Here is an 18,476-nt window from a genome sequence, read left to right on the forward strand (position 1 = left end):
TAAAATAACACCACTTTGTCTTTCTCTATAAAACATTAAGTGTTGAACACTCACAGTGAAATAAACACAATCTAGACCATTTCACATGTGAATAAACTGAAATGCAAGAAACTCAGCTTGTCCCAAACACAACCTGGTGGGCAGCTGGAATCTAATGTCTAGGCTGGGCAATGCAACAAGAAAGAAGAAAGCAGGGAAGGAATGGAGTGACTAAAGCGGGAAAAACAGTATCTCTTAGTATCCTAACAGGGGGGATGTTTTCCTAAGATCTTTGTCAGCTCTCAAACAGCTCAAGGCATTTAGCCACTAGTATCTTCACAGACACTAAAGTAAATCCATTCAATACACTAATCTGTTAATTCTTAACAACAAGATCAGTAATCCTCAGGTTCTGATAATGACAACAACAAGATACTTCCAAATTTCACCTACTGATTCAGGAATTACTTTCTTTCTAGAGTACTCCTGATGTCCACACACTTGGATGCATCTATTTCATAACAAAAATTACGATGTTACTACACTGTCACTCCCTGAAAAGAAATTTCGTCCATTCTGCTGGCACCACAATGCCTGAAGTTAAGTCAAATGATCATTAAGTGGCTTGAATCTTTTTAAGTAGGGCCTATTCAAATTCCTCTTTTAAGACAATAAATAAAGAGCTTGTATTCACAAGAAACCTCTCCATATACCTGCTTTTAATTTTTGAACTGTCCTCCATATATATTTTAACACTGCCATTACAATACTTTTTCTGTAATTCTCAAGACAAATGATTACAAATTTTCTGTCCAGAGTTGATGTTGAACTTTTGTGATTTATCAAATTATAAGGAACAAAACCTGATCAATGTTTATACACTTAGTCAAGAAAGCAGCATTCTCTGGTATGAACATTCACAGTCAATTATATCATGCCGAGTCCAATAGCTTGCAACCAGTTAAAGGAAAACTTTAAATAAAGTTTTACAGTTTCAGTATTCTGAAAGACAGAGGACCCATTTTCCTTGCTGTTGTGTTCAAATAATGTTCCCAGCTATCAATCATGGACCTTACTTCTAATTTTAGTATTGTTTCTGCAATAAAAAAATTTTCAATAGCTAACACTTTCTCCTTATGAAGGTATTTATATGTAAGCAACATTCTTTTTGGTATCTTTACAATTATTTAAATCTTTAAGTTTCTTTTAAGGCCTTTTCTCTACCCTAAGTTAAATACAGTCAGTCTGTTCTGCAACCTAATCCATTCTTAAAGCCTTGTTAAAAATATGGATACCAAAAGCTGAACCAGTGTTTCAGCTTCATCAGTGCCACACTCAGAAGTAAAATCACCTGTTCCTACATCTACAATTCCTCTTTATATTCATACACTGAATATCACAGGAGAAGATCAAGCTGAATTATTTAGTCACTGACTCCTAAATCTTTTCCAGAGTTACTGCTTTCCATAACACAGTCCGATCTGACCTGAAAAATATATAACTTTGGCTACTTTAAAAGGTACTTTGCACATTTAATGGGCCCAGCTTACCAAGCAACATGAATAGCTCTCTGTCCCTGCTTTGCCATACGTATACTGTTGCAATACTTTCGTGCCACTTGCACATTAGTAATGATTTTACAATTTGTGTCATATCTTTATACTGAAAAAAGTACTCAATATTGCCTAGATGCATCTCAAATCTCACAGAACACTTCACAGCATCACCTTCCTACCCAGTAATGCCCAGAGAACCATCATTCCTAGACTGAAATTTTCAACAGCCACTGAAGTTTTCCAAGCATACTCTTAGAACTCAGTTATAAACCATCAGAGTCTAGTAGATGTTAAATAACATCTTGTTTGGTTATTAAGGAGTTTGGAAATACATCTGATTCAAATACAGAGGACTTTTTTCTATTAAAAAAAAAAAAACAACACCTAGTTATATTTCTTGAATGTTGCCACTTTACCAACATAGTTACTCATGAATTCACATCCTCATTATTTTATTCTTGGTTTGCTACAACACCATCCTCTTACCCATATCCTTGTCAGCTTACTTATCAGACAGCTCTGATGCCCTTAGCATCTTGTGTCAACCTTCTCTGCTTTATAACTTCTCATTTACTGTTTCCATAGCAATCCCTCACATTTTTATTTATTGTGATATTTTTTCTCTACTTTCACTTGCTATTGGTTCCCACTGGATATCATACATTTGATTCAGACTTAAAGGATTTTTCCATTGTAAAAGGTTAATAAATTCGTAAGGATGTTTTTATTTGTTAGAAAATACTTAAACAACAATTCTATATTTTGGGGTCAGATGTTACTGAGGCCATATTTTCTAGTGTTTACTAAACCATTAATTTCACAGAAGTACAGAAACCAAGTGCTAGAATAAAGAATGTTATTTTGAGACTGCATTAAACCAATGAACAGGAATGTACTGTGATTGTTAAACAACTACAAGAATGTTTTTAACTCAATCAGGTTTTTTAACCTCCCTTTTTCAAACTGTATTTTGTGCTTTCAAATAAAATACTCTATGCTTTTGTCACAGGTCAAACACTTGACATTTTTTCAGTGTGTTCTACAAGGCCCCAGCTCAGCAGCAGAACTACATTCACATTAGTACCAGTGTCACTAGTGGACAGAGCCATGATTTATTAGGCAAAGGGGAAGAGCAAGGACTAATTGGTCACACGAGGACACATAAGTGTGTGAGAGGAATGCATAAACAATGGAGAATGCATGCAAAGGTAGCTTTCTCCTCTGGAATATCCCAACGCACAAGATAAATGGCATTATTAACAGATCTGAGATATAAGAAAAGCAGTATGAATTACACATGTAAATTCTTCCTTCCTCAAAATAGTATCCTGATCAGAAACAGTCTTGCATGAAATAAAGTAAATTTTGTATAGTTGGAGAAGAGATAATTTAGTAAATTAGAAGGTAAGAAAATGTCTTTATTTTGATTTCTTCACAGTAAATTGATTAAGTCTGTGATTTCAACTTTTTACATCACCATCTCCCTCCCCCATCTTTTGCAATACACCCATAAGGGCATATATATGCTTATAGAAGAAATTATGACATCCTAGAGGAATTCAGTATGTATTCAATATGTACATTTCTGTAAGGTATTTTTAAAAGTCTTAGGGAGAGCCAAAGGACATTTGCATGTATCAGGCAACCATGATTCAAAAGAGCTGGTGTGGTATCCTCAGTAAGAGCTGCATATATAATGCTAATAATATTTTAAAATAAAGCTTTACATATCAAAACAGGAACTTTTTTTTTAACTGCCCTTGATCTCTTATCATACCATATTTAGTAACAGTCACCTGTGTAATCCTTCAGCGTGACCTAGATATTGAATCAGAAGATGTTCTTAAGAAGTATATTTTGGACAAGTCAAAAAAATACAGAAAGGAAAAAAAGTCCACTCAAAACCCCCCTGGTCTGAAACAGAAGGGGTCCCCAAGAAACTGCTCTCCTAAATGTCAGCTGTAACTCAGGGATTGCTTGGATTCTGTCCACCAGAACACAGAGGTAACATTGACTTGAAACTGTCACACACTCAGAGTGGAACTGCGAAGCATGGGCAGGACTGCTGGTAGTTTCACAAGTCTCACTGAAGACAGAAATTAATATGCCTAGTGCTTGCAAGTTGGTTCCCATAGTATATATTGATATTAGAGTTCAAAACAATAATCCAAATCTATTTTCATTATGGGAAAATACAAATCCACTTGATTTGTTGAACTGGTCTGCCCTCTATAACACCCAAACACTACTCTGGAAGAATATTGGTCTGGGAACTCTCTGCAGTTTAGATTAGGAAAAAAAAAGATTGCTTCTCTCATTGCTGTCCATCAGAAAGGAGCCTCATTATCCAAGTAGGCTTGTAATATATTGTTATGTCAGATGTATTTTATTACCATTGATTTATCCATAAAGTTAATGCAATTATGGCTATTTAAATATTATCCTTCAACTATTTACTTATCTTCTGAAGAGAAAGTAAGGCATATCTGAATACAGATCAGATGATTTTGAGGTTAGGTATTGAGTTTGAGATGTGGTTCCTTTTGCTGCTTGTGGTTCTTTTTACTTTTTCTTCCCCATACATAAATCAGAGCAGCCTTACAGTATATTGAATGGAGAGACACAATAATCCCAGAGGCAATCAGAACCAGAATGGATTTTTAAGTTTTGAATCTCCATTGGAACTTTCCATCTTTTTATTCCCTACACCAAAAACCATAGTTCTTCACAGCAGGGGGACAGCCCAAAAGTGTTTTCAATAATGGTAAAAACTAGCAGGTAGACAGATATTTTGTGAAATTAGGCATGTGAAAATACAATAGGTAAGTTTTATTTTTATTTCAGGCAAATCACAAAAGAGTAGTATAATAGTAACGTTTTATTATCAAGACCATGTTCTGCCCTCTGGACACCTAAGCATGAGAGCAATGGGTGCAATCAAGATCTTCAAAGGCTTGTGACAGGAATGTGGTATGGGAAGAAACACAAAAACCTGTGTTCAGCAAAAGGACCATAGAGATAGATGAAGTGTTACCAGGACATTTGATTCAATTAATTTTAAAACATTAAAAATTATCTTAAATAGCTTTATCCTTTGTTTCTGGTTCAAGGAAGGTTTTTTACAGTTTTTCTAACATGGCTTTTTGTAGACCTGAAGATTTATGAAACTCTGGATATTAAACTGGTCAGAACAGACATTATGGAGCTCAGTAATGTTCTAAGAAAATGCAATGTTAAGGAAAGAGTAAAATATTTCTCTGTAAAATTTTCTGAAACCATGTAAAAGGAATGACAGTTGTTTGAACGATGCACATACATTTCAGAGGCAAGAAATAACAGGAAGCACATCATGCATGTTGTTCTGTAATTTGGTCTAAAGATCATCAAAACTCATGCAGAAGTGCTGACATATGCATACACACATTCTATCTAAGGCCAACATCAGCTCTACATTTATAAACTAGGTTAACCACAGAAAGAGTGGAATTTATTTGTACCACTGTACTTGGCATCTGGACATCAAAGTGAAGCTGTGTTCAGAAAGAAGCACTGTGTGTTCAAAAACCTTTCTTTACATAAAAACCTTATTTTTATTGGACATCAGTGAGTCAAAGGCAGATGGCTGATCTAATTTTAGTTAGGGACAGATACAACCCACCAGCGGCCAGGGTAATCAAGGGTACCCAAGGTTATGAGCCCCAAGCAACAAATTTATTTTACCTCGTATTCAGATTCCAGTGTCACAGTGTTCTGTTTTAATTTTTCTTTCAAAGCTGGATCAACCTGAAAGACAAACAAAAATACAGCAAAAATGTTTGCTGTTAAAAATTTTTTTTAAAGAAATCTTAAAATATGCTAAATATTGGTACATGCAAACCCTCCTCTCCTCTAAATCATTTTATTTGCTCAGATACCAGAATGATAAGCACAGCACAAGAACTGGGATGAAAAGAGACAGGTCAACAGCCAAACTTTTAAACTCAAAAAGGAAGCACATTTTTAACTATAGCCCTGCACTTGCATTATCTTAGATACTTAAATCTGTATCTGTTTAGTTTGAAATTGTCAAACTAAATAAAGCTTAAATAAATGAAACAAGTGCAAGAAAGAGAAAAGAGTGATCACATTACATATTTAACTCCTGAATGTCGAGTTCAGTGAATAGGGATACAATATATTCTGGTTTTCAAAGTTAAAGCATGACTTGTTTCCAATTTTCTGATGAACACACAGTTCTTTCCTAGTTTTGATTCTGTCCTGACAGTGCCGGTGATTCCTGCCACCTTTCAGAGAAGTTTATTCAAAGAACAAATCCAAGAACAGACATGGCAATAGATACAGCAGATACATTTCATGTTTTAACTTTTTCTGAGCCCGGAAGAAGTGTTCATCCCTCCTTCTGTCAAGTAACATCTGTCTCCCACAGGCCCAAGAGTAGAAGCAAAAGGGAAAAAGATAATTTGCATTCTTCACACTTAAAGAAAGTGTTTTATGTTCTTCTCAAACAGACATCAGCCACATACACAATATTTAGGCATAGTCTTTAGGCAAATTCATTAAAATACTAAATAAATCCATGAGAGAACAACCTCATTTTTAGATCTTAAAAAACAAAACAGATGTGTAAGGAGACTGGCAATGTGTGTAGTTGTACATTTCTGGTACACAAGTCCAACTATGACTAATGCAGTGAAGAAAAGTTGTTATTCTTAATTTGCTGCTTCTTGACCTGGGCTCAGCTGACAAGGACTCAGTTACCCTCATCAAAAACAACAGAAAGGAGGGAACACATGTAACAGAATCTGCCTGGTCAGAATTTGCCTGGTCCATGAGAAGATCCACCTTCAGATCATCAGAGGTACTTAAAATACACACCTACTATTGTATTGATAGGAATTTTTCTGAAGAATTTCCCTAGGCCATAATGTTCCCCTTGATTACAGACACTGCCTGCTAGTTAGCATGCAGCCTGTGAGACCTCAGTTCCTAAGGATGGATGCTCAGACAGGCAAGTCTAACACCATCTGTGCATGGCCAGAGGTTTGATTTCCCCATCTCATCAGCGATCTGGCCATAGAAATACACACATTTGCAACCTCCAGACTCATTACACTTGGGAACTAAGCCAAAATATCCAAAACGGTTTATGCTTGTACTGGATACAGCTCCCACCTTCTTCATAATTAAAAAAAATCTGTAAAACAAGATAGTGTCTCTGCACTGGCCCTCTATATCAAATAAAAAAATGAAATGCTACATCTCTGCCTTGGCATTCAAGGCCTCTGCAGAACTGCCCCTCATTAAAGATGGATTGCCTCTCTCCTGTGACCATGACCTCCAACAACAGCCATGCTTCATTAGAACAACAAACCCATCCATCACACGTGCAGAAATGCAAAGTCTTTGAGTAGCCAGACAGGCTTTGAAGCTTGCTTCCATAGAGAGAAGAGTGATCATGGACCTCACTGTATTCACAACTAAATGAAAACACTATTTGTTATGCTTTGTGTTCTTGCAATGCACGTATGGACAAGGGGAAATAAATGCTCCAGCAAGTAAAGAAGAAATAAGTTTGATTTCATCCTGCATTTTCCCTTCATTTAATAATGAGGCACCCAAAATAACATGGTTGGAGCAGCACATTTACCTAACTAACCACGGCCATAATTCAACTTACAAAGACAGTTCACTTATCCCCATTATCAAGTTCTATTTTAGCAATTTTTAGTGTGTTTGTTTAATGTGTGGTGTTTGCATGGCCACATTTGTGCAAGGTAAAGGCAAATAAGTGGTGAAGTTACTGCTGCTTACTCTCCCTTCCAGCCCCTTGTGTCTTCCTACCTTCTCATGTCTTTATTTTCCTCTGCCTGCAGAAAGGGAGATGACTAGCAAAACTGAAACACAGCATTCCAATTGGATGCTGTAGCTTTAGTATTAACAAAAATGCAGAAGTGAAGGAAGCTAGCTGAAATTTCTTTTAAAAAATGCCCTGTAAATGTGAAAGGAACAGAAACTGCTGCTTCTTTAGAAGCTAGAATTTTATTCAGCAAATTACCTTACCACTAGTTAAAGTGGTTTAACTAAGACTAGTTAAACCCTGATTTGAGGGCAGACTATACACATCTTAAGTCCACTCTGCAGAACATGTTCTTTTGCTCCAAGTCCCTCCCACCAAAAAAAAAAAAAAAAAAAAAAAAAGTAAGTATGCATTAAGTATGCATTTTCTTTTATCGTTACATTTTTTGTTCCCTACGTACATACTTACCACACATAATAATTAAACATACTTGACTCTGCAGAGCAATTGATCCACCAGCACATTCTAATGCCCTGATTGCAAATCCCTGCTTTTCAGCCACCAAATGGAGACAGATGGGTTACACTGTGGCCAGCAGGAAGCAGGGTAGTGATTCTTCCTCTGTACTCAGCACTGGTGAGGCCACACCTGGAGTGCTGTGTCCAGTTCTGGGCTCCTCAGTTCAGGAAGGATGTCGAGGTGCTGGAGCAGGTCCAGAGAAGAGCAAGGCTGGTGAAGGGACTTGAGCACAAGTCCTGTGAGGAGAGGCTGAGGGAGCTGGGGTTGTTTAGCCTGGAAAAGTGAAGGCTCAGAGGGGACCTCATCACTCTCTACAACCACCTGAGAGGAGGTTGTAGCCAGGTGGGCATCAGTCTCCTCTCCCAGGCAACTATCAGTAGCACAAGAGGGCATGGTATTAAGCTCTACCAGAGAGGCTGAGGTTGGATATTAGGAAGAAATTCTTTACAGAGAGGTAATCAGGCATTGGAATGGGCTCTGGTGGATTCTCTGTCCCTGGAGGTTTTTAAGATGAGACTGGATGTGGCACTGAGTGCCATGGTTTAGTAACCACGGTGATAGTGGATCAAGGGTTGGACTTGATGATCTCAGAGGTCCTTTCCAACCTGGCTGATTCTATGATTCTAAGTTGCTTTAGGAATCAATATAGCAATTGAGAAAAACTGTATTACAAAGTTCTGTTTCCACTGTGTTTGTAAGATGCTGCACTATCTTTGAAACATCACAAGAACAAAAAAAAAAAAACGAAAACAGAACCACGCTATTTTCATTTTGAAAATGTAGATAATCATCAATACGAGCCACAATCACAGATGATAAGGGAACACTTAAAGTGAGGGCAGAGCCAGGAAAGTGCCCATGCCAAAGCAGCAGCTCTTTCGTATTACACATCTGCCGCAAGATCCAAATACAAACACATACATTTTGCTTCCATGATGACTGCTATGCCAACATACACACTGCCAAATGAGCTACAAGTGGTCACCTATGTACTGCCAAATGAATAACTAAATTATCGATACGAATCTGCATTAGTAAATATGATGAGGGCAGCAGACAAAGCCCAAATGCCATAACAGCCTGACAGTGTCCTCTGCACCATCATTTAGAAGGCAGGAGGGAACAGAAAACAACATTCCTTTACACTAGAGGACTCCACCTTGTTCGGCAAAATCTCAGATGCTCCTTAAAGAATAATTTAAATTCAAACTTTGTCTCTAAATATGGAATTCAAAGATGTGTGCATCTATAATTACAGCATAACTTCACATTAAATTCTTACTGAAAGATTACTGAAATACTTGATGCAAGTATTCGTGAGATGCTGTCTGCAAGGCGTTGAAACCAATACTGTAAATACAATTTTCCAAGGCTTTACTTCCTTTTTTTCTGAGGTGCAGTTTTGGTTTTTTTCCTTTGTAGCAGTTGCAGCAAAAATGAATGAAACACTCTCAGAGTTACTTGCATTATACAAGCTTATTTCATATTCCATCAACTGAAAGGGCAAAGGCAAGTGCAATACAAGAAAAATCTTGAAAAGGGTTTAAGAACAAATTGGAATTTTGGCCCATTTCACACTCCCACTGTTCCTTCAAACCTACCCTTACTTAACTTCAAAAGGTTCCCAAAGAAACAGACTTAAAAAAAATTCTTAAATGGCTAAAAGTAATAGATGTTAAGCACAGATATATTCTTAGAAATCTTTGTAGGCAGCTACTTGAGGCTGTAACTACCTATAAACCTTCTAAAATGTGGCTGCCACTTCTCATTTTAAGGCTGACGTTTCAGTTTTTCAATTAGAACCTAGACAGAATTTCTAGGTGGAAGAAACAGGGCACTTTGGGGTGCAGACAAGGGGCATCATTACACAGCAAAGCAGAAATACCTGGTGCTTGCAGCCTCTACCAAATCAGGTACTCCTGCAGTGTGTGAGAAACTGTACACTCATTTCAAAAAAGGGAATTCTTTTGTCTGTGACACGAGTATTTCTGGTTATAAACCTAAATGTCCTGTTACTAAGAAAAATTCTCCAGCTAACAATGTTGTATTGATCCTCAGTGACTACAGTTCATTTTGGCTCAGAAGTAAATAATATAGTCAGACAGTGACTGTGAAATCTGTAAATGTCACTAAATTTACCTCCAGGATAAGGAAAGGATAGCTCTTCCACAAGGGAACACAAAGAACACCATGACTATCCCCGTTTGAAGTTTAGAGGGATGAAATACCTCTCCTTATGGGGATGGGCTGAGAGGACTGGGGTTCTTCAGCCTGGAGAAGAGAAGGCTCCAGGGAAACCTTATTGTGGCTTTTCAATACTTACCCTGTCTTATAAGAAAGACAGGGACAAACTTTTTAGCAATGCCTGTAGCAATAGGACAAGGGCTAATGGTTTTAAACTAAAAGAGGGTAGATTTAGACAAAGTATAAGAAAGAAGTTTTTTATAATGAGGAAGGTGAGACACTGGCACAGGTTGCCCAGAGAGGTGGTGGATGTCCCATCCCTGGAAACACTCAAAGTCAGGTTGGACTGAGCTCTGAGCAACCTGATCGAGTTGACGATGTCCCTGCTCATCACAGGGGGTTGGTCTAGATGACCTTTAAAAGTTCATTCCAACTCAAACCATTCTGTGATTCTATGAAACTCAGCAATACAAAGCAGATTAGCAGCGTCACCCTTGTTCAGCATTCAGAGAGGAGAAGCAAGTTGATTCACATTCTGATTTTCAGGGTAACATACCAGTTGTCCGCAGTACACAAACGCCTCAATCCGTGACTAAGACAGCCCAGTTTCACAAGCAGTCTTTCTATGCTGTAGCCATCATTATTTATTTGTCCACATACTATTTGTAGCCATGGGCTTTAGAGCAAACCAAGTCTTGAATATATTACATCTTCTAAAATTATAGCTTCAGTTACTACACAAGGAAACTGTCAGGAGACAACCACATCATGAGAAGAGGACTGTGCTTTTAACAGTCTCCTCTCACGTAAGTCTGTGCGGAACATTGTATACTTGTGTCCAGAGACTGGCATGTACTGACCAAATATTTGTATGCCAAAGTCTTACAGAACTTTCCCTCTAGCATTTCCAGAAAGTGGTAGAAGACGTTTCTACTCTAAAAGTAGTTTGTTATTTTTACTAAAACATGAGTTTCTGTTCCTATCCTATCCTCCACAAAATAATATCCCACTGAGAATGATTTCAGCTTTTACTTTGGAAATGGGAGAAGATGATGGCCTGAATTTAATGAACATGAATTAAGCTTTTTTATTTTTTCATCTGCTCCCACCAGCATAAATACACAGGACACAATTTTCCTGCAGTATTCACAATACAGACTCCACAAAATGACTGTTTATATGAAATTCTTCAATTTGTTCTCCCCACCCATTTTTTAAACTTAAGAGTAAACCAGAATCACCAGTTCTAGCTCTCCCACTAGAGTATCTTATTTGAAAACATTTATCACATGCCTAACTCCTCTACATGGAAAATCAGCAATCTTGCTGATCAGTCAACTTTAATCTTCCTCAAGAAGACTCCCATAAATTGCTACAAAAGTCTGTGTCATAAATATTCTAAGTTCTGGTTTATGAGCAGAGTGAGAAGCTGTAGACAGGAGGAGATAAATCCCAGGACTCAGGAAATGCAGTGTAAACTATGGCCAAGCTGAGTGCCACTCTACTTAAGAAATTAAAGGAACAAAGCTCGTAAAGGTTGTAATGTATAATGAAGACTATACTTATGCCAAACTCTCTGGCATACAGTCTTAGGTAACAGAGAAGGGCAAGGTAAAACATACCATTTTCGTGCAACTTCATTCACAACAATCCTTTAACTACATTACTTAAAATATTTAATACACAAACAACACTTACGTAAGGCTACTTTCTTCCCTGTGAGGGTGGTGAGGCACTGGAACAGGCTGCCCAGAGAAGCTGTGGATGCCCCATTCCTGTAAGTGTTCAAAGCCAGGTTGGATGGGACTTTTACAAACCTGGTCTAATTGAAACTGTTCCTGCCCATGCCTGGGAGGTGGAACAGAACGATCTTTAATGTCCCTTCCAACCCAAACAATTCTATGACTCTGTGATTCTGTACTGCATAGGGTAGGATCCAAGGACATCACCTGGATAGGAATACTTATGAAGAGTGGGGAGACAGTTGAGACTAGATGTAAACCCTAGCTTTGTGTCCTTTGACTCTTTCCTATGATCTGCATAGAATACAGACAGTTAAAAAAAAATCTCGTCCAGTCTCTGACAGAAATCGATGCAGACATTTCCAAAGGAGCAATATAAAATGTTGTTACAGCAGCAGCTTCCAGAGTTACAGTACACAGTGCACCAGTGATCTCTCAAAATCCAAATCTTCTACTTGCTTCCAGATTGATCAAAAAAAGACCTACAATCCCAAACTCTGGACCATCCTTTTTCATGTGATAATACCATGGGAAATGCAATTAAGTTTAAGGCTAATATGATGACCTAACCATCCCATACTTCAGCAAGCATTAAAGCATATCTAGATTTCTCACATATAACGTCATCAAAACTAACAAGGATTCTAGAATTTTCAGTTTTAAGAAGAAAATACTCAATTATTTAATCAATGCTTTCACATCCAGGTGAAAAGGTACACATTTATTTATTTGATTTGTAAAACATAAATTAGTTCCATAAACCTTGGTTCTGAATATGCTAGCATAGATTTAATTTCACAGTAAAATTCAGTACAAAAAAATGTTCCTTTTTGTACTAAAAAAAAAAAAAAAAAGGGGGCCAAAAATCTTTTGGCCTCTAAAAAGAAGATACTTAATACATTGAAATAATCCAAAATGCAACTCAAGTAGAGTTGCATTTTTTTATCATATTTTTCAAATACTGCTTTTTAATGGCTATGTACCAACTATGCATGTTAAAGCTGGAATATTAGTGCAAGTATAGTTTAAGATTTTCCTTATGGCTTCCTTAGGCACATCCAAGCTTTGCACAGAATCATCCTCTTTGTGTTAACTCTGAAAAACAGAAAGGTCACTTAAATGTCTGTTCAAAGTAAGTAACTTCAAGAGAGAAATCGTGAATTGGCAGTTGAAGCCAGCATGCAAGCAGTCTGTGTTCCTCTCAGTCCTAATCTTTTCACTGCTGTACTAGCAAAGAGCATAGCATTGGAGAGGGTGTCCTCTTTTGTTCTGTACTTCAGCAGAAATACCTGTGTTCAGATGCTCACTGACTGTTTAATTAGTCTCATCTGTAAACTATTCCTGGCCTCAACCCCACTTTAACAATATAGTGAAACCAAAGGCACATACAGTACCTAAACCAATATCTTTCCCTTGGTGTATCAGTTCAGAAACAGAAGGAATTCATTTAAAGGGGAAAGTCTGACTATCTCACAGGAGAGTAAACCTTCAATAAAAGCACTGATGATCCAATAAAATAACACCGAAAAATGCTCACAAAACCCCAAAACAATCAACTTTCTCATGTAGGCACAGAATAGTCTGATTCCTCAAATGTAATATAAACACATAATACAGTTAAAAGAATGCACAAGCACACTTACAAATTAGGAATACTTTTCTTAATCAAAGTTAAATATGTATAAATATATATGCTTTTTTTCTTCTCTAAGTATATAAGTTAATGCCTAAGCCCTGTCTTGAGCCATGTGAAGATATATTTGCTACTCTCATACAAACAACTTCAGTCTTCACAACCCAAAAGCAAGAAAATAAATGTTAACATTTTTTCTCATTGAAAATAATTAAGAATATAAAACAATACCAAAAGTCTGCTGGTTTTAACCCTAAAAATTATTTAAATTATGTTTAAAAATTTTGGTTTGATTTACAGCACATACCTCAGAAATTTATTGAATACTGAAACAAATTTTGATTCTGTAATGTCTTTTTGAACAGAAACAATTTTTAGAATTCAGTGTGAACTTATGAAAATGGTTTTCAGTGCTCTGAAACTGCATTTCTACAAATACATTACTACCAAATTCTAGTATGTGTCACCCTAAATCTGCATTTGTTAAATGAATTAACACTTTTCATTCTACATCACAAAATGCATTTAAGCAAAAATACTTTCCACACTGACATCTAGTGAAGTTTTATAGTAAGAAGAAAAAGGCTATTCTAATACTTTGCACCTAGAGAAAGCTTTTAATATTCCAAACTACTTGTATTTTAAATTACTAGAATTTGCAACACACTTGTACATCATGCACGACTTTCTTTTGAAAGCTATTTTGCCACTATTCTTAATAAAGAATGTATTTACCTGCCAAAGGATCAGACATTTTGATGGGTATATTAGAGAAATTTACAATGGCAAGATCTGGTGTAATTAAGTTTAAAACATGAATAGCAAAGTTACTGTTTTCCTTATGAGGGCTAAACATCCAACATTAACAAAACAATTCTAATACACTCAGTGGGAATTATGAATGCAAAATATTTTAATTCATACATTTTAGATATTAATAAGACAAGTTATCTCTCTTCTCTATGCAGTATCCTGAAAGCTTATATTCCTATATTCTCTCTGTAATCAATGAAGAAAGAAAGGTTCCTCTGGGAATACTTAATTAGCCTCCTGCTCTGAATCTTTCCAGAGGTTATGCTTGATAGGCTGTACGGATAGCACACAGACTTTGAGGTGCACAAGAGGAGGGACTGTTCAGGAGAGCAGGTGAATTTCTTGACCCCATAGCTCCCCATCTCCTCGCACAGGGACAACATACAACACCAGATACCTTATACCTTCCACCCTCCTTGAGCTGTGCTCCAGGGGGGCAAGACATGATGTACCAGCTACAACATTAACTTCAGAACTCATTAAGGTTCTAAAGCCAAAGTCTCATTTTTATGCCTCATCAAAAAAAGGCAGTTAAGCACTGTCTGACACAACGTACAGGAGGTTCCGTGCTGACTCGGGGAAAATGCATCACCTATTGAATGACAAGCAAACCTACAAATGCTTCCTGCAAATGACAGATATTTGAAGAGAGACAGATATTGACTGTTCCCCCTCTCATTATGATTGTATTCCAAGTATGAGTTTTGGCTCTGCTTTTCCAGACTGCCACATAGCTGTATTTTGCAACAGCACCAGTTGACTTGAGTCCTTCAAGCTTCAAAACAAAAAGAAGAAAGGGAAGGTCCATTTAGACAGAGATTGCACTTCAAATGGAAACATTTCTGGGCAAAGGGTTTTCAACATTTTCTTGGTAAAAACGCTAGTGATCTAGAAGTTCAGAAGTGCAAAAAATCCTGATCTGGGGAGTGGGGTCCCAAAACTTATGTTTGCGCTTCAATCTGCTGACACCATGGCTATGGGCTTCAAAAGATGAATCTGGAAAGCTAAATGTTTACTGGTGTTTGAGGGAGGTGTTGGGAAAAGCAGCTGGATATTAAATTATGTTTTGGCTAAAAGCTGCTTGAAGCTAAGTTATACACTTGTGATCACTTCAATTGCAAGGCAAAAATACCAGTAATTAATTGTGGCAATGTGACAGGATTTAAATAAACCAAACAAAAATCTTGGTAGTATAAAAAATGTAAATATCTGAAAGCTATCAACATTTCATGTACTGAAATTAGTTCCACTTGCAATGGCATCAGAATGAGATTCTCCAGTAAATAACCTTCTCTTCATCTGAATCTAATCTTGGCAACAGAAACACCATCAAGAATTAAAAAAATGGGAAAATGGCTTCTGTTTAAAATAAGGAACTCTTAACTGTGTTTTGTATTTCATCACAGAGAAGCTCCATAATCTGAGGTAAAGCTGCCAGATGTTCAGGTTTCTCCAGACACAGCCCTATTTACTCCCTACACTCCTCCTACCCCCCTCAATATTCTGTCCTGGAAAAACAAAAACAAACAAACAAAAACCAACCAACCAAACAAACAAAAAAGGGACAAATTTGGCCATTTGCCTGGAATTTACAGATGCTGGGCAACATAGTCAGGTGATAGCTCTCATGTGGCTGCTTGATGCTTGGAAATTCTGGACAATGTATATCCACCATTTAGGATTCACAGTCTTTAGCCAGCTCAGAGGGAGGTGGACCAAGTTTTGTTTGTTTATTTTAAAGAACAAGTCCCTCATTTCAGAGAAAGAACAATATCCTGAAAAGAGGGGGCCTAGCTTCAAGATGTTTAATATTGAATACTTATTTGATAAAAATACAGAAATTCCAAATGGCACAGAAATTAAGAACCCTGTTTCCTCTACTTCACATATGTAATCTAACCACTAAGTCACAATCACTTTTTCTCCCTCATTCTTCTGATTTCTTAACTATTCCTTACAGAGATGAGTTTTAAAAGGAAAGCTGATAATGCCTGCAGCTCCAGGCAATCTACAAATTTATGGTTACTGGGTTTTTTTCAAAGAAAGGAGATGTGTCTTTAAAGTCTCATCCACATCCTGGGTACTTGCCCTCTGGCTGAACCAGCAGGTCATAGGAAGCAGCATCCCTACTCCTGAAGCCAGTTTTTATATAAAAGCCTTACAAGTTGTACTCAGCAGTTCACTTGGCAGCACATACATCTCAGCTAACACAAACTGAGGAACACCTATTTCAAGAGGCCTAAAAGATTTTCATATATTTAACAGATGCCAAGCTATGAACACTATGGTATTAGAGAACTTGGCCAAATGCAGAATTTTAGGTACAAAACAGACTTCCAGTCCAAAAGCAATACACATCAGGTAGCTGCAGAACAAAAGTTTTAAGACTGAAAACTGAATCTAGTCAGATATTAAGCTCATGAAACTTTAAGTCATTTTTTCCAATCTTTATAAAAGGCACAAAATCTCTCTACCTCTCAGAGACATGACATTTTTGACTATGTTTATTAATGCATCCTTACACAGGAGATAACATGACATCCCAGTATGGATGGCAGAAAACCCCTGTGATTTCTACAGTATTTGTAACCACTGCATACATGGAAACTGATAGGTAAGGGCTTTTCTTCATGGAAAACCCAAACTTATTTAAAAAGCTTCACTGCGATTCAGTGAAATACTTACACATGGAAACCCTGAATACTGTCTGGCCAAACCTAGCATCATTAACAATACATTTTCATATCTACTGCCAAAAATATTGCACAATATTGCAAGATTGAAACTCAAGATTCATTTAAAAACCAGATACTGCAAAGTTAAAAACTAGTATAGCTTTAATCCTTCATCATGGAACATATATATTACCAAACTAATCTCTGGTAATAACATCATCGCATCCTGATTTCATGAGACTGTCCCAACTTTTAACAACCATATTGTGATTCTGAGAGCCCAAACCTGTTTCCGATTGTTAACAGAGGACTTTTGCCATTGACAAGTCTCCTGATTTCATCACAACAGGTTAGATGGCCTTGGTCTCATTTTTTTTGAGCTTGATACAAGATGGTATGAAAGGGCACATAAGGCAATTCCTTAACTCCAATTCGTCCTACAGTGCTTTATGCTGTTTGTGGTGACAATAAGCAGTGGGTCTAGGTGGATCAATCACCGTAAACCAAAAGTATACAAGCCAAAAGCCCACAGTCTCAGCCTCAGAACAGAACAACAATCTTACTGAATCCCAGACTGACTGTATATTTGCCTTTTACATAAAAATGGTGGTTTGTATGCTAAACTGAAAGAATGTCTAGAAAAGAAAAACATACAGCTCTGTCTGGTATCATAGCAAATTCAGTAAGCAGCTCTTCACAGACAAAGTGGAGAAGTCATCTAAGCTCAAGTAAAATGGATTAGTTTTTGCCAAAAATCAATGCAAAAACATGAACCAGACACTACCAGCTGAACCTCAAAATCTTCAAGAGTAGCATGGATAAAGAACTCATTCCCATACAATCCCTCTGGACTAAATTGAAACAAGAAAGAAAACTGACATCTGAACAGCTGGTACCACCACAAATACAGAGTATGAAAAGCTCTTGCTACCCTTTCATTTCTGTGGCACACTGTAGGACTGAAATTACTACCTGGGATAGTTCTGAACCACGGTCAAAAGACGCAACAAGTTCAAATCCCCTGTGCTAACAGAAACAAAGACACTGGTAAGGGTACTTTATCCATCAATCAGGAGCCAAACTGCCTCACTGAACATACAGTTCTAAAACTCTCCACAGGCTATGCTTGAAAGCAAGGTGTGCTTTAATTTAGTAAAACATATTTCATGACACAAAGCAAATTGACTGACAAAGATTTTTTTTTTCTCCTCTAAGCAATCATAAATGTATGGCTCTTACATTCTCTTAAGCATCAAACATTTCAGTGTATTATTTTCTTAAATTTTTGGAGGATCTACAGCCAAGCTCACTAATTAATTTAGTCTTTGAAAATCAACTACATCTACTTAGACAAGGAAATTAGCCAAAGTTTGTCATTAGACTTGAGACTCAGACCAATCCGACCTGCTTAAGGAAAATAAATGAAAGAAAACAATAATCACCAACATCAATTCCTTGCCATGCTGCACTTGTGTAATTAGCTTACTAAAACCAATTAAACACATGAAGATGCATTTATAAATAAATAAATGCTAAAATGCTAGATGAGAAGACTTAATTATTCTGCCAAGTTCAGTG

The 18,476-nt window shown here is 37.0% G+C and overlaps 1 protein-coding gene across 2 annotated transcripts in view; it reads right to left on the reverse strand.

The window, feature by feature from the left end:
- LOC126651272 (cytochrome c oxidase assembly protein COX16 homolog, mitochondrial) overlaps positions 1–18,476 on the reverse strand; it is a 46,918-nt gene that overhangs the window by 9,361 nt on the left and 19,081 nt on the right. For both annotated transcript variants that reach the window (XM_050336994.1, XM_050336995.1), the window contains exon 3: positions 5,256–5,318. In XM_050336994.1, the coding sequence (XP_050192951.1) occupies positions 5,256–5,318 (63 nt within the window). The remainder of the gene's footprint in view (positions 1–5,255; positions 5,319–18,476) is intronic.

This window comes from Myiozetetes cayanensis, unplaced genomic scaffold (assembly GCF_022539395.1).
Source record: "Myiozetetes cayanensis isolate MyiCay16 unplaced genomic scaffold, myiCay2020 scf6-25, whole genome shotgun sequence".
In the NCBI taxonomy this organism is placed as follows: domain Eukaryota; kingdom Metazoa; phylum Chordata; class Aves; order Passeriformes; family Tyrannidae; genus Myiozetetes; species Myiozetetes cayanensis.